Genomic DNA, 24,060 nt, shown 5'->3' with positions numbered 1-24,060 from the left:
TCGGTCGCCAAGTCGGGCTCCATCTCGTGTCGTCCTCCTATAATTTGGTGAGGTTAATATTGAAAAAAAAGCCGGAAGGAGAAATCAATGAATAAGATATTTTTATTTATCAATTCAAAAGATTTCTCTAAGAAATGAATCCAAATCCTTAAATTTACCTCGTAAGTGGCGTGGCACTGGTAAGATCTCCGCACTTTGCAGATGTTGACTTTGAAAATGTATGGTCTATAAACAAAAATTAAGACTTTAACAAACGATTTGAAATGATTTGAATACGTAGTAAAACATGGATTGTAATTTAATTAAATAAAATTTGAAAATATTACCAGCCAAGCCTATTGTATGTTGGTTGAGTTCACTGCAGATTTCGTCACATGACTGTCAGGGATGCAGTGCCGTAAGTGTTAATTACCGGGCCCGAACGGGGCCCCCAAATTGAAACCTGAAAGTTGAATGTTTTTTTGTTTGCATAATGTGCGTCGAAATATGTCACCATGAAATATAGTTGGTTACCATTCGAATTGCTATAAATTTTGGCGGGAAAAATCAAAATTTATAGCAATTCGAATGGTAACCAACTATATTTCATGGTGACATATTTCGACGCACATTATGCAAACAAACAAACATTCAATTTTCAGGTTTCAGTATGGGCGTAAATTCATAGCTTCGGCACTGCATCCCTGGCAGTCATGTGACGAAATCTGCAGTGAACTCAACCAACATACAATAGGCTTGTTACCAGCTGTTGAAGTTCCTGTATTGTTATCGACGAGTACTTAAAATTCAGATTTTTAACCAGCGGTGATACTGGGGCAGAGTGTGACTAATTCTTCGCAGTAATCTGAATTTTCCTTGAGAACGTCCATATATTGCGTCGTTACGTCATCAAGAAGGTGGAATTGGGTCGCTTTAAGCGACTCGCTTATCTTACTCTTATTAAGCTTAGCATGAGTACTAGGATAGGGAAGGGGTGGTTTCAAAATCGCTGCTGCTGTTTCGAACTAATTTGGAGGGATGTTTCTATTACTAAATTTAAATAGGATGTGAGTATAAAGTCGTTTCTAAAATTCTGGCCGATTTAAGTATTGATAAATTTAGTATGCATCTCACAATGCGTCAGTTTAAACGACATTATGATGGAATCCGTATGCGAAAATTTATATTCATCTCCCTCGCGAGAAAAATTTCACGATAAAACTGGAAATACTCACTAATGGATTCCGTCATAATTTCGTTTAAACTGAGCATTATGAAAAATCCTAAAACACGTGTTTAATTATTTATGTGAGGCTAGATAATTATCGTGGTTTCGTCAAAATCGGAGCGAGACCGCTGGCATCATCGTTTGCCGGACTGCGACCCGACGGATCCGTGATAGTTTGAAGTTGGCCCTCCGAAGTGGCGACGATCAAGTCGTCAGTAAACGGCAAAGCCAAAATGTCATCAAGCAGCTGTAGCAGTTCTGTAATAACTCTGCGTTTACCATCTGGATTTAAAATGTATCGAAAACATTAAAATCAAGTAGGTACTTCCTGCTCTAAAGATCAATTTATAAATGAGTCAATTAATATTAAATTACCAAGGTTATCATGTTCGGAAATGGTTTCAGAAATTTTGCAAATCCTTTGTCGACTCCGAGCTACAAATTTTTTCAGGAATTCGACCTCTTCCAACAACTCGGTCGCCAAGGCCTAAGGCCTCCATCTCGTTCTCGTGTCGTCCCTCTGTAATTTGGTGACGTTAATATTTAAAAAAAGCCCGAAGGGTAAATAAATAATATATTTTTATTATCGTCGTTCGAGAAAAATTTCCTTGAAGAATGAATACTTAGATTTACCTCGTGGCACCGATAAGATATCTGCACTTTGAAAATCGATGGTCTATAAACAAAAGTTAAGACTTTTACATATGACTAGGGATTTTAATACGTAATTGAATAATGTTATGGATTGGAATATAATTAAATAAAGTTTGAAATTATTACCAGCTGTTAAAATTCCGGTGTTGTTGTCGCCAAGTGCTTAAAATTCAGATTTGCCACCACAATGGTGAAACAGGGGCAGGCTGAGACTCTTTGTTCTCACACTTTTGCATTGTTTTTTATTCAGGGGTGAAAACCCCTTTATGGAAATGTCTTGTCCGTCCGTCCGTCCGTATCCACGATAACTGCAGAACCAGTGTGTGCAGAGCAAAAACGCAGGCAGTGCCTTTTTGCCTGCCTCTTTGCCTTTTTGCCCTTTTGCTAATTTGGGGCGACATGAGACGAGAGTCCCGTGATAAAATTAAAGTGAAAGTTATTCATTGCGTTTTTAATACTTTTCGAAAATATGAGCTCAAAATTTGTCAAAATTTGTTTAATTAAGCTGATGGCGATGTAGAAACAACGCTGAAGATATTTGGGGAAAAGTATTCAACTAATTTGAAGTATTGATGAAAGTCAGAACCCTCCAATACAATTTTAAAAACATATTGCAGATTCCGCAATTTCTTTAATACGTTATAAACGACAATAAATCGGGTTCAATCTCAAAAGTCGAGCAAAAAGGCATCAAACAGGCAAAAAGGCATCAAAAAGGCAAAAAGGCACGCAAAAAGGCAAAAAGGCATTGAAAAAGGCAAAAAGGCATGTAGAAAAAGCAAAAAGGCTGCCTTTTTGCACACACTGTGCAGAACGAATTCGAATTTCGACATCCGGTTTTCGCAAGCGTGTTTCTAATTTTTGGGGATGGGATGAGTTCGAAGGTGGGCGTTGTAGGTCGTAAGGTCACGGCGCCACGGTGATGACGCCAACGGTCAAACGTGTCGAATTTTTTGTTTCCATCGTTTTAGACGTGCCATCACTTCGACGTGCGACGACCTCTTGACCGTGTTTATCTATAAATTTATTACGCATGCAGCTGCTTACTATTTTTGTTTATGCATGAATATTTCCAAAACTTCTGCGAATTTAACTCTATGTATTAAGGGGCATATGCCATCTATATATTCTAGATATTTATATCCATAAATAATGCAACGCAAAAATCGCAATGTGAGCATATTGTATCTGCATTTATTTAGGTTATTCTTAATTACTGAGGGTATTCACAATTGTCTTTGCTTCCTTACCACCCAAAAATAGTTCAAGAAAAGAGAAAACAAGGGTTCAAAATCTTACAAATCTTAACAAACCTTAGAACTAATTTTACGATACCAAGAATACAACGGAATCATGAATACCGCCAACATTAATTAATTAAATAAGAACATACATAATCATATCTCAATAAAAGTCATGTCGTGTTTCATATGTAAATTTCCATGCATCATGAAACAAAACAAATCATTCTAGTAAAATGATGTTACATATTTATCTATCAATCTTTTTGACCGATTCGTTTTCCAAGATGATAAAATCACTGATCGAGCCGTCAGGGTACACCGTCCCTGCTTCGTAAACGACCTGAAGCGATAAATCAGGAGCGGCTAATTTCATATAGCAAAATTCTTCCACCGATTCGGCCTCGAAGAGGGTCCCCATTCCCCACAAAGTCCACAATTCATCCGCATTCTGAATGTAGTTCATGTCGTAACCGTAGAAAATCTGAAAACGAAAATTTGATTTAATTACTCTGAAATAATTGATCAATTTTTTTTTTTAAATAAGGAGTGATTAATTTTTTGTGGATTGGCTAGATTTTTTTTGCTCTGCAAAGCAAAGGAAGCCCAAAGCAAAGGAAACCCAAGAAATGCAAGGTACAAAGAAATGAGAAAAAATGCCAGAAATAGGCGCCACATATTTAGTGGCGTCATCCCTTTAATTACTTATAGTAAAACAGTGTGAGCCGCTAGGTGGCGCATGTCCTACATTTTTTTTTAGATTTTTCGAATTTCTTTGCAAGAATGCCCGAAAATCTTCAAAAAATCAATTTGGTTTAAAAAATCCAACAGAAATACACCTACGATCTTGGTCTCAAATTAATTTAACACATAAAGGTAATAGACGAATTTCAAATTTGGGTGAACCAAACTTTGTAATAGAACTAAAAAATCCTTTGTAAATTTCTACAAATACTGTCATAAACCAAATTAACTTTCATAGAATCATAATTTTCTTTGAACTAAAACACAAAATTCCTTTTGTAAGTTTCCACAAAAATTGTCCATCCATACCCCAATCATCCTTCGAAAGTCGAGCTCCTTCAAATTGTGTAACCCGTAACGATCAAACAGTTTTCCGTCCTCGTTGTCGATTAAGGCGTCCAAGACGACGGACTTTCCGTACACGAGGCGGGTCAGGAGAGTGACCTGGTACTTTAAAGAATCGCCAGATGGAAGAGTTTCCGACATGGTGAACTTAAAGTCAATCGACTCCCCGGGATTTCTAAAGGTCAATTTGGCATCACGAAGGTGAAATGATGCAGCACTTGGTCGGTCTTTGGGCTGAAAATGCGGAAGGCATGTAATTAATTAATATGCAAATTCTGGTACAATGTCAAAAATATCGACGCCATGTATGTAAATATACAAGCCATTAATATTTAATATTCTAAATTCCAAAATTGCTTGCATATTTGCATAAAAACAAGTTAAAAATGCAACTTCAGTTCAACTCTTTTATGTACTCACCCAGTTTTTCGATGTATAAATTTTTTCCGGTCTTTGAGCCATATTGGTTGAAATCTTAAAAAAACGATTCTTCAGACGTGTTTAGTCTCAGAACGATATTGCGATTGCAGAAGTTGATAAGTTTGTTGCAAATGTGTGTGTAGAAAGACTTTAAAGCGAGTCGCTTTTCTGATTCTAAGTTTGTATATTTCCAGAAATATATGTATTAACCCCTTCCTCTTCGGTTCGCTGGCCACGTTAAGCAACTGAAACGCCTAAAGGCCTCCAGTGACGGTGCATGCATACATACATACATATACAAATGCATACATATTGTGAAACATGGGACAAAAATATGTAAGCGTACTTAACCCTTTATACATATCCGCTTTTCGTGGAATTCAAATTGGGAAAATATGCATTATTATAAATAGATGCATACATATGTACATACATACACTGTATCGTCACTTACATATGATAATTTCCAACCCTTTAAAATAGTCTGGAATGTGATTAGGCCTTTTTAATCCACGCTGCACATTTTTACGAAGTTAAACATATATTTCCTTTGGCTGAGCCAAACTGGTCTAAATTTCTTACCTCGTACATATGCCTCAGATCTGTTATTTTATACACAACTATTAATAATAAACCCTTACAAACGAATATAAAAATGTAGCGTCAGAACGATCGAAATTTCCTTAAAAATGACATCATATCTGACAATTATATATTTTTGACCCCTGACCTCGTCTTCATGGTCATGAGGTCAAAAATATTAACGTCCTTGAAATCGGGGTCAAATTTCCTTTAAACTGACACCCCATATGACAATTAAGTATCTTTTTGACCTGTGACCTCGTCCACAAGGTCATGAGGTCAAAAATATTAACGTCCTTGAAATCGCGATCAAATTTCCTTTAAAATGACACCCCATATGAAAATTAACGTGAATTTAATTTTGGACCACACCCCCTGGCGCTGTGGGGGGTGGTCCGATTGCCCCATTTTCGAACTCGACCGAGAACTAAAAATTAGAAGCACAATGGCGAAAACCGCTTCTAATTATGTTGAGGCATTCTAAAGATATCCTGCTTACGGACGGACGGTCGGACGGACGGACGGACGGACGGACAGACAGACAGACAGACAGACGGACAAAGTGATCACAATAAGTAGCTGACGCTACTTAATAAAGCGTATTGATTTATGTACATCAGTGAGATGCACATGCATATGTAGGTAGGTACATATTTTGGGCATGAAATTAAATGCTTAGTGGGGAAAACAGTGTGCATCCAGAGTACATAAGTACATACATTGGCATGCAAATTATGTATGTCTCATCTTATGTATGTGCATGTGTATGTACATATGTCCAATAAGTAAGGCATTGATATATGTATGCACCTAGATGCATACATGACGAGAATATGACTGTATAATTTCATCGCATGCACACATATATAGTGGAATACTTAACCAATAACTATTATTATTATTATTAATTACATAATCATGCATCATGGAAGTATGTATTTGGTATAACTTTTGAAAGTTTTTTTTAGCTTAATGTTAATGTTTAATTCATAATTACCAAATAAATTTGGAAGGCTTCACACAATCAAGCTTTAATTCACATTCTAAATTAAATTCCGAAAATTAACTCGAATTTGAGTTGGATCACGAAACAATTGTGTAAAAATTGTCCCACTTTGCGTAAAATTTTATACAACTTTGGACAATTTTTACCAAATTGTTGTATCATGATTCTCTATTTTTTCTAGCTTGGAAATTTTGTTTATGTAGAGTGTGTAACCCACATTTAAATAATAGACTGTACAGAAAAATAGCGTATGTACACATGCATGCAAATATGTACATATGTACAAAGTATGCGTAAGCCACATGGTGACAAATATGTAAATACAAGAAATTTATATAACTGGCTCTTAATTTAGGTTTCTTTAATCTCATTTCGTTTTAGCATGGATTAGATTGCTTTATACAATCCCCAGTACAAATAAAATTGTACATATAAATATTCAGAAATCAAGAATATGTACGAATTTCGAAATTTTTTGTATGTATAATTTTCTATGGACAAAGTGGGTTATTGACCAAATTGAAAAACTGGTTATTCATCGTCTCCGCCCAGACCTCATAACCCCTCAGCGTAAGATGTAACCCATCATAAAACAAATCCGTGGGCACCGTTCCGATCGCATCGCCTTGAAACTGGGTTTCCATATCGAGAAAGAAAACGCTCAAATTATCCGCATAACCTCGAATGATAGCGTTCACGTTTCTAATCCTGTTGTGAATGTCGACCCCGTTTCTCGGCAGGATTCCGAGCAGGAGGATTTTGACGCCACGATTCTTGTCCTTAATCAGGTTGAGGATCTGGCCAATATTTTGGGCCACCGTGGTCTCTGGAACGCCACCGGAGAGATCGTTCGTCCCGATTTTGAGGACGGCGACGTGAGCCCCGAGCCCATCGATGATGCCCTGATTGTTAATCCGGTCAATAATCGTGGTCGTCCTGTCGCCCGAAACGCCCGTGTTGACGGCGCCCAGCGGAGCGTAAAATTGTTGCCAGACGGGGGCCCCGTTTCCGTTGTCGAACGCGTCGGTGATGGAGTCTCCGAGGAAGACGGCGTTCGTGCAACGGTCTTGTTTCGGGGCTAGATGAGACAAATAATTAAATGTCGGTTAAATGTTATTGTTGAGAAAGGGACGTCCATGTATTACGTCATCAGAAAGGTGGGTGGGTACATATGGGGTGTCTATCTTAGGATTAGTCATGTGCAGAACAGGGAAAGGGTGGGTGGGTGGTAAAAAAAATGCGTTTCTTGACGACGTAATATATGAACGCTCTCTAAAGCAAAATTGCAAACCTGGAACAGCCAATGCGGACCCGCAGAGGACAAGGAGGACCAGTAACTTCATGGTTGAAACGTTGAAATTGATTGAGCTGTGAGAATTATGATGTCGTCGAATCCAATTAATTTTAAATTGTGCAAACCACTGGTATTTATACTGACCACTTTTATCAATAATGTCAACCACAGAGATAAGTAAATGATGTTTATACGGTGGCATGTCCTATTGTGTGCAGTATTTTATGTAATTTGTTTATCTTGGAATGCAAAATTAATTAATTATTGAGATAAAGGTGTTGTCAATCGATCACTCCAAATTCATATGGTCTCGTCCAGAGAAGAATAATACTGCATAATTTATCCAGCTCAAGTGAAATGACAATATTGCATTCCAATCTTGACGTGTTGACGTATGTAAAACTTCCCCTTGAGATAATTTATTTATGTAAGGGTCGTGTGCAACGTGGGACAAATTTAGCCATACAGGTGTGTATCCCATCCTCAGTTTCGTGTAGTATAATTGTGTCAAACATTTTTTAATTGTATTGATTACGGTTACGATAAGTAGGTTGTGGCTGGAGCATGATTTTCAATTACAATTATGACGAGTTATCAACAGGTGCTGGAGATGCAATAGTGGGCAATATGTGTAGTATTTCAATTGATAAATGTCGCATAAATATGTTGATTTATATCAGATGATATATGCATGTATGTATGTAAATATGTATGCAAGATAGCTACAATTTCATAATGCTTATGTTATTATTGTGGTAGTATAAATTAACAACAGCATAGTGTCGAGTCCAGTGGCCGCAGAAGCAAGTAATAATATCCCCATCATCTGCGCATGTTGTAAAAACCCGTCCTCTTCCTATCCTACAATGTTAATATCCCCAGATGCCCACACTTCTCCCGTGGCCACTGATAATGCCGATGTAGATTGTTTTGTTGTTGATTTTAAATACAAATGCGAATCTTAGTGCAACAAAGTACACATGTACTCAAGTGCATACTTGCATGTGAACATATACATTTGCGTGCCATGCAATGCTAACTAAGTAAACATCAATTTTTGTAATTTGAAAAAAATATAGGTATATACATATTGGCTTTAAATCAGTACGTCACAATGTTGTTCATTGTCACGAGTGATTTCTACGTGTGGGCAAAATACATGCTTAATCAGGCCTAGTTATTTTCTGTTCCAATATTGGATACGGATTTCCATTCAACTTATTACATCCTTGATTGCGATTGCATTTGTATGTATGTCGTTGCATGCGTAGTAAAGAGAAGGTGAATATGTTGACGATAATGTAGCATTACGCATTATTCGTACCTATGTATGTACAAACAATTATGCATTCAGACTTAATTACATCGTCGGGCCATTATTGTACGCACTTTCTTTCCGTATCTTGCAAATACTTGCAATACGAGCAACCGGGGGTTCAATAACCTTGAAATGTAATAGCGAAGAGAATGGGGACAGAGGAACGTTGGTCACAATTTAGTCACTTCCCGAGAAAACTGAGGTGAATTTCTGCATGCGTACTTACATATGCACAGCAACAAGTAATCACTTACTAAATACAAGAAAATTGCAAATGAAAAGTTTTTAAACCTCAGTTATATATCTCAAATAACACCCCACTTATTGTGACCATGTTGCAAAGTGTAGTTCCCATTGTCCTAATAACTATTCCATTATTCCTCACCACAAATGGAGCAACTTTTGAGTGTAGGATTATACATTTGCCAAATCGTAGATATGTAGCAGACATTACTTTTCTCAAGGGAAATTATTCTTTTCAGATCGTGGAAGGAATATGACCCTGCCAACCTCACGAATAGTTGGGGGACGTCCAGTATCAATAGAACAATTTCCATACCAGGTTTCCATTCAATATGGTGCATCACACTACTGCGGGGGATCACTTATATCGGAAAGTCACGTGCTCACTGCGGCGTAAGAAATTATTAATTTGATGTGTCGCTCAAATATTTAATAGGATTAAAATTAAAATTCATTACAAATATATGTAGTCAATGCACAGACGGATTGAACATTGGGGACCTAACAGTCATAGCTGGAACTTCAACCTTACATCGTGGTGGGGAGCGAAGGAGGGTAATCGGGGTTAATCAGCATCCACGCTATGGGGAACGGGGTCAAGGTGATTACGATGTTTCAATCTTGACGGTAAGGGACCACTATATATGAAATCGTACCTTATTGAGCAGCTTCATCACAATTTTTCTAAACTTTTAACCAAGTTACGTGATGATACGCGCAAAACTGCATTTCAATATATTCGCAAGTATTAGATTAAAAATTTCTGTTAAATTAGAGTTGACCAGAAATTTTCAACTGTTACCTTGAAATGATAATTCGTCTTCTTAGCTAAGACGCCCGTTCGTGCTTGGACCGCTCGTGCAATATATCTCATTAGCTGGTCCATATTCCACCCCTTTCCCAGGAACAATTTGTTACGTGGCTGGATGGGGTAAGAAATTTAATAGATAACTTCCCCATGAAGAAAAAATTCGTCAAAAATGTATATATTTACATATTTAATACTTAACCCCTTAATACGTATATATGTACAATAACTTATTTTCACATGTCTTATTTTCTTTGCTTCGACTACTTTGAGCTGACTAGAAATTTAAAATTTCTGCAAAATACCATAATGAAAGACTTAAAAAACTTGACATATTTAGGAACTACCCGATTTGATGGACCTTTATCGCATCAGCTACAACTTGTCGAAGTTCCCATAATTAGCCCGGCCGAGTGCAGGGGTGACTATGGCCCCGGTTCTCTTACGGATACGATGCTATGTGCTGGACATATTGGACAAGATACTTGTCAAGTGGGTGGATTTGAAATTAAACTATGACATTTAATTAATGGTAATCTAGGCTTAAATTTTGGTAGGGAGATGTCGGAAATCCTTTGGTATGTGGCTCGACCCAAGTTGGGATTGCAAGCCGGGCAACTGGCTGTGGTCTCCCACGTATGCAAATAATTAATACATTTAACGCGAATAAGTGGCTAATCTATGGAAAATATATGTGGCAATTTTTGCTTTATGCAACGCAATTCTATTTTGACAGGTCGTCCCGGGATTTATACGGATGTCGGGAGAGTTTTTAGTGAAGTTTCGTCAGCATTTGTTCGAAGGATCGTAAAGGCTTAATAGGTAATCGTTCTGAAGTGTTTTAATATTCCTGATAACTGTATAATTTATTTAGTGTCGTAATCCTTTGCGAAATAAATCGATTTGTTAAAATTTAAGATGATTGTAATCATCAATGGTAACCTAATGGAGTTGTTAAATAGTTGAAATTAGCATAATTACATTTTGTATTAAACATAAACTTATGTAACAAGTAAATGGATAACGGGACGAATTTGATCAATCTTGGATGAGATTACACCGTTTCAATATCCTACTCATTCATGTTAATCTTAAAATGAGTAGCTAATCTCCTCCCCCCACTTTAGTCCCCTCCTTAATCATCCTCATAGTTAACTTCGCAATCTCCTCTACCTTCGGGCTCTCCCTCTTCTTCCCTTCCAACAACTTTCACCCTTTTTTCTCTACATTCTTTTCCTCCCCCACCCTCCTTAAGAACCTGAAGTTGAACTGAAAAAATTATATAATCTAAAAGCTTCATATTGGCACGAATCAGACTTAGCATAATTGAATGGTTGATATCATACTTACTCTCCTTTAATATGCGGTTAGCATTACCAGCAGTATTACCTGTAAAAGATTAAATTCAGAATTCTTGCACTTACAACTTTGTTTATTAAAACGCCCCGTCAGAAATCAGAAACACTTTTTGATAAAAAAACAGCTCACCAATCTGGTCAACCCTAAACACGCAAAAACGCGCGACGAGGCACCCCACCGCGAGAAGTATGGCAAAAAGAGCGATTGCCATACCTGAAATTTCCAATGTATACATTGACTTTGAGCCACCACGTCGAATTTCACATTAATATATATGAATTTTTGGTTCAGGGGCCGAGAATAAATTAAGTAACGCGAAAATTTTCTGGACCCTATATGTCACATAGACATGATATCCTTCGAGCCTTAGACCCTCCCCTCCCCATTTCGCATCACAAATTTATGAACGGCACTTTTCTCTCAAATATTCTCAAAATTGTCAAATTTTGCTAGCTTAAGCCTCTATGGTATGACGCGTTCCCGCCTCGTCTCATATTCCCCCTTAAAAAATGTACGTCATGCTTCCTTATGGAGACCTTAAAATCCATACCTCTCCGTTAATCTGGAATGAAATTTAAATGTGACTACTTTAAAAAATTCTATATTTTCAACTTTACAAATCTCAGCCAGCCGATTGTTGTAAAAAAATTCCTTAACTGTAAAATGCAGCAAACTTTGAAGGAAGGAAATTTTTTTTAACAATCGGGACCATTATGCGATAAAAATTTCGCCAAAATTGATCAACATTTTCAAAATGCATCCGTCCCCATTTAAATTACCCCAGAATATGGCATTCTGGAGTTGTCGAATGCGTACAGATGGACCTGACAAATAGGTATGTAGATAAGCCATTACTCGGGCTAAAAACTTACCGAGAAATATCCAGCAAACCGGGCTACTTTCCGTTTCTGGACGAATAGTTGTTGTTGTTGGAATAGAGGGGCACGCGTCCTCCGCAAGAGGCGGCACAATCGTCCGCCACAACTGCCCAACCAAAGACACCTTCGTAGGGACACAAAGAGTTGACCCAGAAACTGGCTGCCCCCAATAACATCCACTTGCAACACATGGCATACACGACGTAACGTTTGACAAGCACGTCATGCTAATAAAAAAATATCTATTGGGGGTAGTCATTACGAGTTCGCATATTGTTAGCGGCATTCGCCAAAAATAAAGTACGTAAGTGCGCAAAAAGATGAACTTGCGAATTGGCGCATCTTTAAGGTTAGTATTTAGTTCGCAATTTTTTTCAAAGTTATGTTCCGATGCGAACTCGCAATGAATACCAGCATTATTTGGTTATGATCACTACTCATATCCTTCACGTAAACATTAGCTTTTAACATACCTGGTCGATCGAGGCCCTCTTTTTGATCAAAGAAAAAATGATATCGGTTGCAAAACCCAATGGACTATCTTGTTCAACACTCAACAGCGAAATCTTCCTTCTTTCCAGTCTTGTCAATCAGAGAAAATGACTTGGAAAAAATTCTGGCATAGTGAACGGTTGCATTGAGAAAGAGAGTTATACATACATATGTAGATCATGTATTTTTAGCAGATAGCACAACTCATTCCTTTGTTAACAAAGTAAGGAGGATGTCAGTTTCTAGAGCGTCAAAATATACAAATGATGTGACAGACATGCACAAATAATTTCCCTGTATATACATATCTACTATTTAGTATGTACTTGGTTTCCAGGACATAAGTATTCTTTCTGTGCAAGAAAATTATCTGCGGAAGAACAGTAAGATACGCAGTGGTTTCCTGCCTGACCCTAAGTTTTTTTCACTCCCAAACATTGCTTAAAATACATTCATATGTTCATATTTACACATTGTGAGTATTTCATCTTTAATTGGTGTTATTTTTAAGCGTGTTGTGTAAGAAATTCGAGTAAACAATAGCTGAGACAGTTTGGGATCTTCATTTACCAACTACATAAATAAAACATTTTGCATGTGTGTATGTACGTATCTCCCTTTACAGGGAACTCTTATGTATTAGGGTTGCCGCGGGTAGCGAAAATGCTGCCCGTTACCCGACCCGCTACCCGTAGCACAACTACCCGTACCCGCTACCCGTTATGAGAATTTAGCTAAACCCTAACCAGCCTTAAGAATAAATTCGAATTAATTAATTATTGGCTCATTTGGGTTGATATGTAGTTTCAGATAATGCTGCATGCCATACTTTGATATGGGAAAGTCACTAGTTGTTTCTGAAACTAAACCTTTGGGCTTACAATGGAATGTTTTTCAAACTACATCGGCATTTCTTAGCGAATTATATCAAAATATTAAGCCACAAATTAGGAATTTTCAATTATCTTTCCCTTGAATAGCCCGTTTAAAGAAAACTATTGGGGCACAGTTCAAAGTCCACCGTGGTTTCCATCCAGTGGAAGAAAAAGATGCAGAACCTTTAATTAAAAATTGATCTTTGTCGCCAATATTTTTCTTCAAAGTAGACATTCAACGGAAAGTATCACGCGATTCCTAATGTTTGGCCAGGCTTTTTAATATACCCCGCTAGACGATCTTGGTTTAGTTTGAAAAAAGGTTCAATCTAAATACTGAGGGTTAGGCGAGATTACAGAACGTGTCGAAAATTATTAATTTTTGGGCGAAATATCCATCGCTAGATATTTTGAATGATCTCATCGTATTCTTCATCCTTTTCTCATGAGGAATGAAGTTATTATTTCCAAAAAGCCGGGCTTTTAAAGCCGGCAGCAGATTTTCTTTGAACCACTATTCATCTAAAAGTTTGCAAAATGCGTAAAAATTTTTTTTATGTCCATTTGAAAAAAGTGTCGATCTGAAGTTTCAAATCAGAATTAAAGCACTGGAGGCGCATAACCGGACGTAAGTAGTTTATCTTTATGCAAAATAATTTAAATTCCGAGTACTACAAAAAGAATGGCTGCGAACTGGGTGGTAATCCGAGCGTTGTCAGAGAAAAAGTTTCGCGTCGACCTCATATCTTCTGATCCTTGCTGAAGTTGTGCATATCTTGGTGAATAATTCAGTTCAGTGTACGCCCAGGGACCTGACACTTCGTGGCCAGTTGATTTTGGATTGATAAAATAATTCTTGCCTTGTCTATATCAATTTTTCTCGCGTGCGTCGGGCTTCTTACAGTCCGGGGAACATGCGTTCGACGGATGTGATGTGGCACCATCAAATTTCTTGCCTGGTTCCTTTTTTCAACTGAATCCTTTATATTAGGCATTGGGCCATTAGAAATGACAGTTTTTTCATCATGGAGTTTGTTTAGTATTTTTTTGTACGTCATTATTGCTTGGCAAACTGTTTTATCAGCATGGAGCTCTTTGGGGTCCATTTCTGGACCCGTTTTCAAACTTTCGAAATTGAGCTTTTGGGTCACGGCGGAGCTTGAACCAAGCTTCGAGAAAAGTTTCGAATATTCGGAAATAGCGCAATTGTTTAATTTATATGGGCAAATTGCTACACGTTCTGTAATCTCGCCTAACCCTCTGTACAGTCTGATTTTTGAAATTTTGGTATACATGAAGTTTTCATTACAAAATTGTCTACAAATAACATTATTGCTTTCAATCGGATTCAGGTTTTTCACCTTTAAAGTATAAATTAAAATCTCATCAGTCTTCTTACACAGAAATACAAGTCACATTATTACTGATATTTATGAGCAGGAAAATTATACTTGAGTAACAATAATTTCTCCGCATTTTCGGGACGTGAAAAGTATTTGAGACCGCCGTAGGCTTCTGTGGCTTCCGAAAAGACACGCTCGCTATAAACCCTAGTTGCTGTAAAATGACAAATTTTGAAATGAATAAATAATAAATTGACGCTTTTGTTGGGAAATGGGCTAACTTGTTGCTAACTTTCTTTGTGAACTGATTTATGTCGAAAATTAAATAAAAGCCGAACTACCCGTTACCCGTGCGGGTAGCTCTCGCTACCCGCAGAGAACGGGTACCCGCAGGAATTGTGCGGGTATGCGGGTAACGGGTACCCGACCCGTTACCCGCGGCAACCCTAGTATTCTGTACTCATTTTTTCACGACATGCCGAGATTGAATAATCTCTGTCAAACATTTTCTTCTCCATCGTCACTGATGCATGCACGTACGTTATAAGTAATGTGTATTTACATACATAACATGCTACATATTCTTTATACATTGTCCCTGCCAGATTGGTAGTAGTTTGTTCCCGAGTGGCAATTTTTTCATTATCACAAAACGGTACATATATAATAAGGGTTGATTAGTGACAGAAAACTAAATATTACCGAGGTAGATACATTTTGAGCATGGCTGCTTTATTTATTGCCAACGATGTATAATCGCAAATCCGTGTGCAGGACGGAGTCAAATTCTGGAGAGAAATCCTTCTCTCTAGTTGTATTTCTTTGAGCTTTCTCATCGAATCAGATGGTAAGTGGCTCGAGACACCTGGCTATAATCAATCACATCCGCTTTGCATAGGCTCTAACAAATGTTATATGTATATAGATAGTCAATATAGTTAAATATTCATATGACTATTTTGAAACAAATATGACGCATATGCACATACATACACCAGTACACATTACCCACCAAATAAATTTTTATTCAATTAAAACCCATGTCACGTATTTTTTGATTAAATCATAAAAATATTACTGCGGTTTGTATCTAGCAAAACCCAAGAAGTCTATCGTTTTACAAATTTCGCGTTAAATGGGTGTGGCTTAAGTAGCATTCCAGCCATCATGTCCAATCTGGGGATCGGTTCGCCATCAAGGACGCAAACCTTGTATTTTTGCACGAGGGAGGTAAGCGTCAGAAATGTGACAATATTTGCAAACTTAACACCAGGACAGTTTCGTTTCCCTGTGACAATAAATAAGCAGATGTTAAATATCGGTAAATAATTGTCATTTTTCTTAGGTGAGGCATAGTAACCATGACCACATGAAAAAGTGCATGGTTACGGCGAAGCCTAAGAATGCAAACAGACCCCCCCTCCAAATATTCCGCTCAAGTTTGTGACAAAACGGCTAATCGTATCAAAATGGTGTAAAAGGCAATCGTGCAGACCTTACTGAGAAGATTATGCCCGTCAATTCGAGGGAGATGACAATCTAATTTTAACGCATTTAAAATCGATTTTAAACTTTCAAACGACTGGCAAATTCACTTTTACCATGCAATGATAGTGCGAGACCCTGATTTTCATGTGCAGAAATCTATAACGCGCCATTCAAAGCAAACCCGAGCGAAATCGGATAAAAAATGAAAAACTTTTCTTGGTGGTATCTGCAACCAGTTACGTTACTTATAACAGTCCTCCATTACTTATCATGCATACCTAAATACGAGGTTTCCATTAGTAACCAGCATAAGAGAAACAATTGAGACATGTACTGGCGTATGGAAATGTGTGCATCTACATATGTGTATATCTAATATTTATCCACGTTCTTAACTGTGAGTCCACACCCACAGGAGAAACTATTTCGTACACTCTTAGAAATTCAATATTAAAATAATAACAGGTATTCAAGCACGATTCTATAAAAATGGTATTGATAAGTAATACCATGTAGTACACTCTTAAACCCGGTGTTAATCGTCACCAAACGGTGTACACATGCGACGTAGCCAAACGGTGATAATGTTTTCACCGCTTGGTGATAAATCTTGCCTGCATGGGGACAAATTGTCACTGGCTGGTGTTAATTTTACCACCATTTGGTTACGTCGCATGTGTACATGTTATTACCGCACGGTGTAGTCACATATACACACCGTTTGGTGACGATTAACACCGGGTTTTAAAGAGTTTAATGGCTCGGTACTAAAGTTTTGCCATATCGGTAGCAAATTTTTACGGTTCGGTATAATTTTGATACCGCGCGGTAGCAACTTTAATACTGAGCAAACAATACCTGCCTGACCATACCAGATTTCTACAGTTTACATATAAGGGAATTAATCTAATATGCAGCGCATATTAGACTTGACCCACATGTTATAATTAATTTGGTATTTAATGTAATGCATCTATACCCTAGCGGGATAGTTAATTTGGGAGGGACTCTTATTTGCAGGCTTAAAAACAAAAAATAAATAAATTCTTTAAAAAAAGCTTAGATGAGGCTTGCTTAAAAGGGGAAAACAAGCTGTTATCATCGTGTACTAAAATAATGTGGTGCATCAGTGTTTATCCTTGGATTTATCATTTTCGGTAAATATCCCAACAACATATTATGCACTAGGGACCATTTGCCTCACCGTGGGCCGTTTTATGATACTAAGAATGTAAATAAATTTTAAATTTTATCAATTTTAACCTCGGTGAGAATATGCGATAAATATGAAATGATACTGGATCTACGAAATTCCAAAGTTTTGGAGATTTGTAAAGTTGGATACATAGGTAGCTTATACATACGTACCAATGCAAATGATGAGTTGCTATTAACAAGTTAGCGATGTAGTGCAAAAAAATATTTAGAAATAAAGCCAAATCTACGCTAAATAAAATTACGCACCAGGATTTTAACAAAGCTGTTCCTGAGATTTTCTTCAATATGATGAAAATTTACTCAATCGAAAAAGAAAACCTAGTGATTGGGGTTGAGTAATCCAATTTGGTTGCTTCTTTCATATATTGCTGTGCGTTCCTAATTTTGAGTATTTGTTCTGATCATTTAGTAAGATTCATCGAATATCGTTATCTGTAATCGATTAATGATCAAACTTACATATGATCCACATTTAAGAACACTGAATTTTAAAAACATAAATAAATTTTTGAAATAGATATTCGAAATAGCCATTTTCGCCAATAAATCGCTCCGGTCGGAATTCTTCAGGATCGCCCCATCTCTCCTTGTCCTCGTAGTAGAGTCTTGTATCGCAAAGTAGGATGGTACCCTGAGTCCCCACAAGAAATTTGCATGCAGACATTTATCAGATTATTTTTATCCTTAAATATATACGCCTACTCTTAAAAGCAATGCAACCCTTTTTGAAAAGTAAAATTATAAATTACTTAAGCGAACTGTACTCTTTATCAAGTTAATGTTACTCTGAATTTCGTATGATTTATTTAATATTGAACTGAGGGGACATTTACTTTTCAAAACCGTAAGCTTATTTTTAAGTGTGCATGCCAAAATTATACCTTTTTGATAATGTAATTTTTATACGGAATATCACTTTGGGCGAGTCTTGGCAATAAGTTCTGGACCATTCTCGCTTTCCGGTGTATTTCCAAAAGGTAGGCTTGGGTATATGGCATACTAAATATTTAAGAAAATATAATTTTAAAAAGTTAATAGAACAATTAACACGGTCCTAAGATTGTGAAATTCTGCAAATTTTCAAGCTTCTACAAAATTTTTAAAATATATCTGAACATCATTAGCGTAAAAATTGTGTTAACTTACGTCTCCCAGCGTGTGCCCTCAGATTTAAATTAGTGTCAATCAAGTAAAACTTTAATTAGTATCAAAATTTGCAAACGACACGATCTACCAATGCAGCCGAGGCACATATTTGCATTCAAGGAAAAAACCCGGCCAACGGTTAACAAATTGCACACTTTCCAAATTTACTAGGAGTTTAATCCTCTTCGGATAAAAAATATCTCTACCAAACCTGCACATTGGCAAATCGTTCCATTTGCAAATATGATAAAAATTGAAGACAATACTATCGATTGCTACTAATTTGGTAAAAATCGGGGAGCCTACACTGGGAGACCTTAACGGTCCGTTGAACGGCGTCTTTTGCATAAGTTTGTGCAGTTATTTTTCAAAATTTACAGATCTCGCAAGTTATTACAACCCAGGGTTGTATAAATATGTTGCAAATAATTTGCAAATATTATTTAAGTTCCTACTTGTTCCGATCCGAGTAACTGATATACATTCCGTTCCGGGCAACGCTTACAATTTCTTGATAGATTTTCTCCTGAACGGCCGGATAAGCAACCAGGAAGAGGACGATGGTTTCCATGAATGTCGCTGATGAGTCAACACTAGCAAAGAAGAGGTCTTGAAATATTAATTGAAAGTTTTCACCTACATAAAAGTATGCATATGTAAAAAGAATTGTTAAAAAAAATTATTTTTGAAATGTGTAGTAATAATCCATACAATTAACCAGTTGCCTCCCAAGCACATGAATGTCATGTGGCGCACAAGCCGTCGCCAAGGGCCCAAGTACATCAAAGTCATGTACTCCTTGAACGGTAACCATGCGCCCAAATACATCAATGTCGTGTACTCCGACTGCGGTAACCATGCGCCCAAGTACATCAATGTCATGTAATTCCAAAAACACAATTTTCCGCCCGAGCACATCAACGTCGTGTATTTAAAAAAAAAATCCGTAAAAATTTCTAAATAGCTTTAGTTTGTTTGGAGCTTGTATATTACAATTGCTTAGATCTTCAAGCATGTCAGGTAAGTATTTATCATCAACAAGCATATATATAAATATATATCCTATATTCTCACACTTGAAAATACGTGCAGACAGTGAAGACGTCGAATTTTCTCTCGGCCAGTTCTCAGATTGCGACTCCGATGAGGAATTCTTGCGACACGAACACAACGACGATGATGACGAGAACCTGGTAACCTTTCCGGAAGATGAAGATGAAGAAGGCGCGGATGTGGATTCTGAAACCGAGTTGGGTGACCCCAATGAATACCCCGATGTACGTATATTATTTGTACATATGTATATTACTAAATAATTGTATTTTCCCCTCATTGATTCGTATTTCAGACCAATGTTATACGCTATCGTAAAAATGTCCCATTTACACCACAAGTTAGTGATTATGAGGATCCAGGGGAATTTCTAAAGCCGGATTTTGGAGTCACGATGGAATCTACTGCTCTAGAGATTCTACAAAAATTCTTGGACCCCGAAATTTTGGATGAAATCGTCCTTCAGACAAACATGTATGTTCAATACCTAAAATGCGCGGATCGGAACACAATGAAGGATTGGACTGTGGTGAATGGTGAAGAAATGCGATTGAAGCAACTTGGTACATACATTCTTGGGACGGTGCAGAAAAGAAGAAAACTGATGCCGAGATGGACGGACAAATTAGCAAAGGGACAAGTTGCTACTAATTCTTCCTCTGACATTTTAGTGGAACGGTAAGCTTGTGCAGAGTTTACCAATAAACACAATACAATAATATGAACGTCAAATTTCAACAGAATGACATGAATAATTTCATTTTATGATTTTTAGGTGGTCGGACCGGAGAGAAGTGATTATGTTGAACACATTTATGGGACACCGAATGGAAGAAATCACTACCACAAACCCCAACAACAACCGAGAGAAACCATCAACTGTTCTCGTTTATAATGCGACAATGGGCGCTGTGGATAACGTCGACAGAGTCACTAAGCCCTTCACATCTGTCCGCAAATCCTTCAAATGGTACAAGAAAATATTCTTCTACTTCTTGGACATAGCAATTTACAATTCGCACATCATTCACTCTTCTTTCCGGCCAACGAAGGAACACTCAAGTTATAAGGATTTTGTACGAATTATAATCAAACAAATATTAGAAAAATATCCACCACAACGTCGATCATTGGGGAGGAAGTCGAACACCCAGTTAGAGCGGCGAATCGGCACCCACCTTCCAGAAAAGATTCTAAAAGACGATGTCTCGGTCTTCCGGGACTGTCACCTCTGCGGTTTGGAAGGAAGAAGGTGCACCACAGCTTTCAGGTGTGAAAAATGTCTGAAATTTTTCTGCATCAAGAGCCAAGACTCGTGTTTCAAGAGATTCCATACACTTCCGAAACTACCTGTTAAAAGGAAACATGCTTCCGCTACTGCATCTTCAACAACGACCAGTCAAAGCCTCATGGACCAATCAGTACCTAGGTCAACTAACTCTGAAATTGGATCAGGATTCGGTGAAGCGAATGAAGTGAGATTTCAGGAAGCGAATTTTGAATCAAATGTTGAAGGAATGGAGGAAGAAGAACTGTTTTGTATTTAAAATGTGAAATTAATTGTGATTGTGTAAAAATATTTTGCCGAACTATGAATAAGTTTGTGAAATTTTATAATTCGTGATTTATAGTTGTTTTCCCGAGTTTTTCCGGCCTATATTCGAATTGACTATCATGATGTTGTATGGTGTTTTATTGTGAAAAAAATTGCTTCGCGGCATAAGTAATGATAATTAAAACGATTTCCACTTATCATATTATCAGTATCACCCTTGCATTAATTTGGGCTATAGCGTACTTGTCAGCATTTCATATCTTGGGTCGCAGTGAAAATGCTTCTCCAAGAAAAGTGGTACAAAACTCACGAAATTCAAAGGCTTATCTTGGGGGCTTAGCAACTATTTTATGGCTTCAAATGTGGCAGGCAACTGGTTAAACAACTCGGGATCACTTGCTGCAAAATAATTTTGGACGAAAGTTTCCAATAAAGAAGAAGAAGAATGTGACGTCATTTTGGAAGACTTTAATTGGCTTTCCGTCTCAAGGAAAAGGTGCTGAAAAAGAAATTTAATATTTGGTTTTAAAAGTTACCACGATTAAATATCCGATTAAATAAAAATTATTTACAAAAGTTGCAAAATTATTAAATTATTTTGTAGTAATTATACCCATGTTTATTTTCAAATATAAATCTCACCTTACTGATCCCGTTACACGTCGTAAAATAATCCGTTTGTACATTATAATCCAAGGTTTCGGGGAAAATGCGTCTAAAAAATGGATAAGCCATGACGACTGCAATTCCATAGAAGCCAGTCTGCATTAGTGCATGTCCTTTATCCGATATAGCTTCCATGTTTGTCTCATCCTCCGGGGTAATACGACCCACAATGATTTTCCACATTATGGCAAGAATGGATGAGTTAAAGTACCGTTCTATTGGAATGACGCCACCTTGCGTGTCAATTTTATTATCGATGTCGGCAAACCAGGATTGCGATTCGATCTGGAAATTTGTATGTAGAGGTGAGTCGGATCAGGACGAGGCGGGTTCATAAATTAGCCGGATCCGGGTCGGGTTTTCAAAATGTTCGACCCGACTCATCCGTAAGAGGTGAGTCGGGTTACGGGTAAACCCTGCTCAACCCGACCTGTCCGTAACCAGATTGGGTTGGGACGGGTCGGGTTTATAGATTACCCGTTTCCATCTTTCAAAATGTTTGATCCGATTCAGCTCTAATGTAAATAAATTAAATTTGCAATTTGCAAATGACAAAAAATTCTAACTTTAGTGAAACGTTGCATGTCCAAAGATTTTCCGAAGCCGAAGTGTTTTAACGTTTTAAACGTCCACGTTTTCGTCTTCTCCCACATATTCCCATGTGATGCCGCAATGCCAAGGTTTTTATTAAAAACTCTATCTCCACTCGGTCCAGAAGTATCACGTGCCAAAGCGGCCTCATTTATGAAAATGGTTTCCATGGCTTCCTTCGATGTGAGAATGACTAAAGGAAATGGAAGTTTAAAAACTAATTCTAACGTTTTTGCTAAATTCTACAGGTAAGAAGAGCCATGACGAGGGAAAACTTAGCATAGATTATTTATTATGATTTCTTTCATGTACTGACCCCAGTCGGAAATTTTTCTGCATATTAATTTACAACACGTGCAAAATTTTTAACTTTGCTTCAAATATGTACGTTATTGACGTATATCTGCTGCATATGAAATTTAACATAGTTTTTATGCTAAATTGGTAAAAAAACAAGTTGACGTGAATAGTTGTCATGAAAATATGTATATATATGTATTTACATACGTTTGAACATATTAAGATTTGGGCTAAAAATTACCAACCCATTTTTCTGAATCCAATCCTTAAGGAATATATTTCTCCATACTTTTCTGCCAGTATTCCCAACGATAAAGTCGTATTATCTGACACGGTCGCCAAATGGAATAAATTTCCAATAATTGGCCACGGTTTTGGACCTGGAAATTGTAAATTGGAATATTTCCTAACTAAATTTTTCAGTTTTTTAAGCATATTCGTGTATGTATATATATTCTTACCATACCTGGAGGTTCGTTGGAATTGTCTTCCCAGGAAATAAAATAATAGACGCTGAGGCCCAAAAATATGCATACGGCGCACAGGGTGAACATTTTTCAGTTAAATGACACTTCGCTTATTGTGTTTCACTAAATATGTATGTAACTTTTAAGAGATTAAAATTCAAACTCTTTAAAGTTGCAAAATTCCAATAAACACTTTAATTTAAAAAGTTGGAGCTAATTAAGTAGAAATGCTCGCAATATGTTCACACTGAAGTTATTAAACTGGTTGTGAAATCATACCGTGATATATATCTCTGCATACTGCATTATACTGGAATAAGAACCACTTTCTGGTTGGTGAGATATTTTTACGGGGTACCTCAGTTTTATCGACATTCATAATAAACCTGCAAACCGAACACAATAAAGTGGCGTCATACAGCAAAATGTAAAAGCCTCAGGATTAAAATCACATCATTTAGGACCTTTCAGTTCATCGTCACTGTCACGTGTTGATCGGAAGCCTAAAATTTAAAAATTTGAGTAATTTTAAATTTTTTATTGAAATGGTCTTTAAATAATAATCGCCGTGTTGACGTCGATGATTTCGTGCCCGTTCAAAATTATGTACATATACATACACCCAATATAAAGATTAAGACAAAATTTAATTTTAGGCCGCACCCCCTCACGCGGGGGATGTCCCGATTTACCCCATTATCTAACTTGACTGACTATGAGAACTAAGAATTAGAGGCACAATGGGGAAAATGGTGTCGCATTATGTT

General features: G+C 37.2%; 5 protein-coding genes across 15 annotated transcripts; 1 reads left to right on the top strand and 4 right to left on the bottom strand.

Annotated features, from left to right (window-relative positions):
- Positions 1–3,291: 3,291 nt before the first annotated feature.
- On the bottom strand, positions 3,292–4,417 carry LOC118437462. The gene is made up of 2 exons (XM_035856480.1): positions 4,156–4,417; positions 3,292–3,586 (listed from the first exon to the last, which is right to left on the bottom strand). The coding sequence occupies exons 1-2, from the start codon at positions 4,330–4,332 to the stop codon at positions 3,353–3,355; spliced, it is 411 nt and encodes a 136-aa protein (XP_035712373.1). The 5' UTR covers positions 4,333–4,417; the 3' UTR covers positions 3,292–3,352.
- Positions 4,418–6,535: 2,118 nt separating this feature from the next.
- LOC110855646 (platelet-activating factor acetylhydrolase IB subunit gamma) lies at positions 6,536–7,650 on the bottom strand. Its single transcript, XM_022104058.2, has 2 exons — positions 7,491–7,650; positions 6,536–7,277 (listed from the first exon to the last, which is right to left on the bottom strand). Exons 1-2 carry the CDS (start codon positions 7,540–7,542, stop codon positions 6,691–6,693), a joined length of 639 nt encoding a protein of 212 aa, XP_021959750.1. The 5' UTR covers positions 7,543–7,650; the 3' UTR covers positions 6,536–6,690.
- A 1,641-nt stretch (positions 7,651–9,291) lies between these two features.
- Positions 9,292–10,715, top strand: LOC110855565 (trypsin-7). 2 transcript variants are annotated; one of them, XM_035856567.1, is made up of 6 exons: positions 9,292–9,447; positions 9,525–9,681; positions 9,883–9,985; positions 10,203–10,354; positions 10,420–10,498; positions 10,599–10,715. In XM_035856567.1, the coding sequence occupies exons 1-6, from the start codon at positions 9,308–9,310 to the stop codon at positions 10,679–10,681; spliced, it is 714 nt and encodes a 237-aa protein (XP_035712460.1). In that variant the 5' UTR covers positions 9,292–9,307; the 3' UTR covers positions 10,682–10,715. The 2 variants fall into 2 exon arrangements, with proteins under 2 accessions (XP_035712460.1, XP_035712459.1); XM_035856566.1 differs by having other exon boundaries at positions 10,420–10,690.
- LOC118437516 lies at positions 10,689–13,519 on the bottom strand. Of its 5 annotated transcripts, XR_004836145.1 has the most exons (6): positions 12,573–13,516; positions 12,094–12,326; positions 11,772–11,783; positions 11,351–11,434; positions 11,213–11,251; positions 10,689–11,131 (listed from the first exon to the last, which is right to left on the bottom strand). XR_004836145.1 is itself a non-coding variant. In XM_035856568.1 (5 exons), exons 2-5 carry the CDS (start codon positions 12,323–12,325, stop codon positions 10,998–11,000), a joined length of 507 nt encoding a protein of 168 aa, XP_035712461.1. In that variant the 5' UTR covers position 12,326; positions 12,573–13,519; the 3' UTR covers positions 10,689–10,997. The 5 variants fall into 5 exon arrangements, 2 of the variants coding, with proteins under 2 accessions (XP_035712461.1, XP_035712462.1); XR_004836143.1 differs by having other exon boundaries at positions 11,351–11,783; positions 12,573–13,515; XM_035856568.1 differs by lacking the exon at positions 11,772–11,783 and having other exon boundaries at positions 10,689–11,149; positions 12,573–13,519.
- Positions 13,520–15,807: 2,288 nt separating this feature from the next.
- Positions 15,808–23,567, bottom strand: LOC110855738 (cytochrome P450 2C13, male-specific-like). Of its 6 annotated transcripts, none has more exons than XM_035856400.1 (9): positions 23,293–23,567; positions 23,072–23,206; positions 22,502–22,719; positions 21,912–22,220; positions 19,117–21,768; positions 18,397–18,514; positions 17,975–18,146; positions 17,762–17,893; positions 15,808–16,097 (listed from the first exon to the last, which is right to left on the bottom strand). In XM_035856400.1, the coding sequence occupies exons 1-5, from the start codon at positions 23,378–23,380 to the stop codon at positions 21,613–21,615; spliced, it is 906 nt and encodes a 301-aa protein (XP_035712293.1). In that variant the 5' UTR covers positions 23,381–23,567; the 3' UTR covers positions 15,808–16,097; positions 17,762–17,893; positions 17,975–18,146; positions 18,397–18,514; positions 19,117–21,612. The 6 variants fall into 6 exon arrangements, 4 of the variants coding, with proteins under 4 accessions (XP_035712293.1, XP_035712294.1, XP_035712295.1 ...); XM_035856401.1 differs by having other exon boundaries at positions 17,762–18,146; positions 19,117–19,297; positions 19,373–21,768; XM_035856402.1 differs by having other exon boundaries at positions 17,762–18,146; positions 19,117–19,297; positions 21,670–21,768.
- Between the last annotated feature and the right edge of the window lie 493 nt (positions 23,568–24,060).

The sequence above is a fragment of the Folsomia candida genome, unplaced genomic scaffold (assembly GCF_002217175.1).
Source record: "Folsomia candida strain VU population unplaced genomic scaffold, ASM221717v1 Fcan01_Sc013, whole genome shotgun sequence".
Taxonomy (NCBI): Eukaryota; Metazoa; Arthropoda; class Collembola; order Entomobryomorpha; family Isotomidae; genus Folsomia; species Folsomia candida.
Note: the sequence above shows the minus strand (reverse complement) of the source record. Positions and strands in the feature narration are given on the sequence as shown.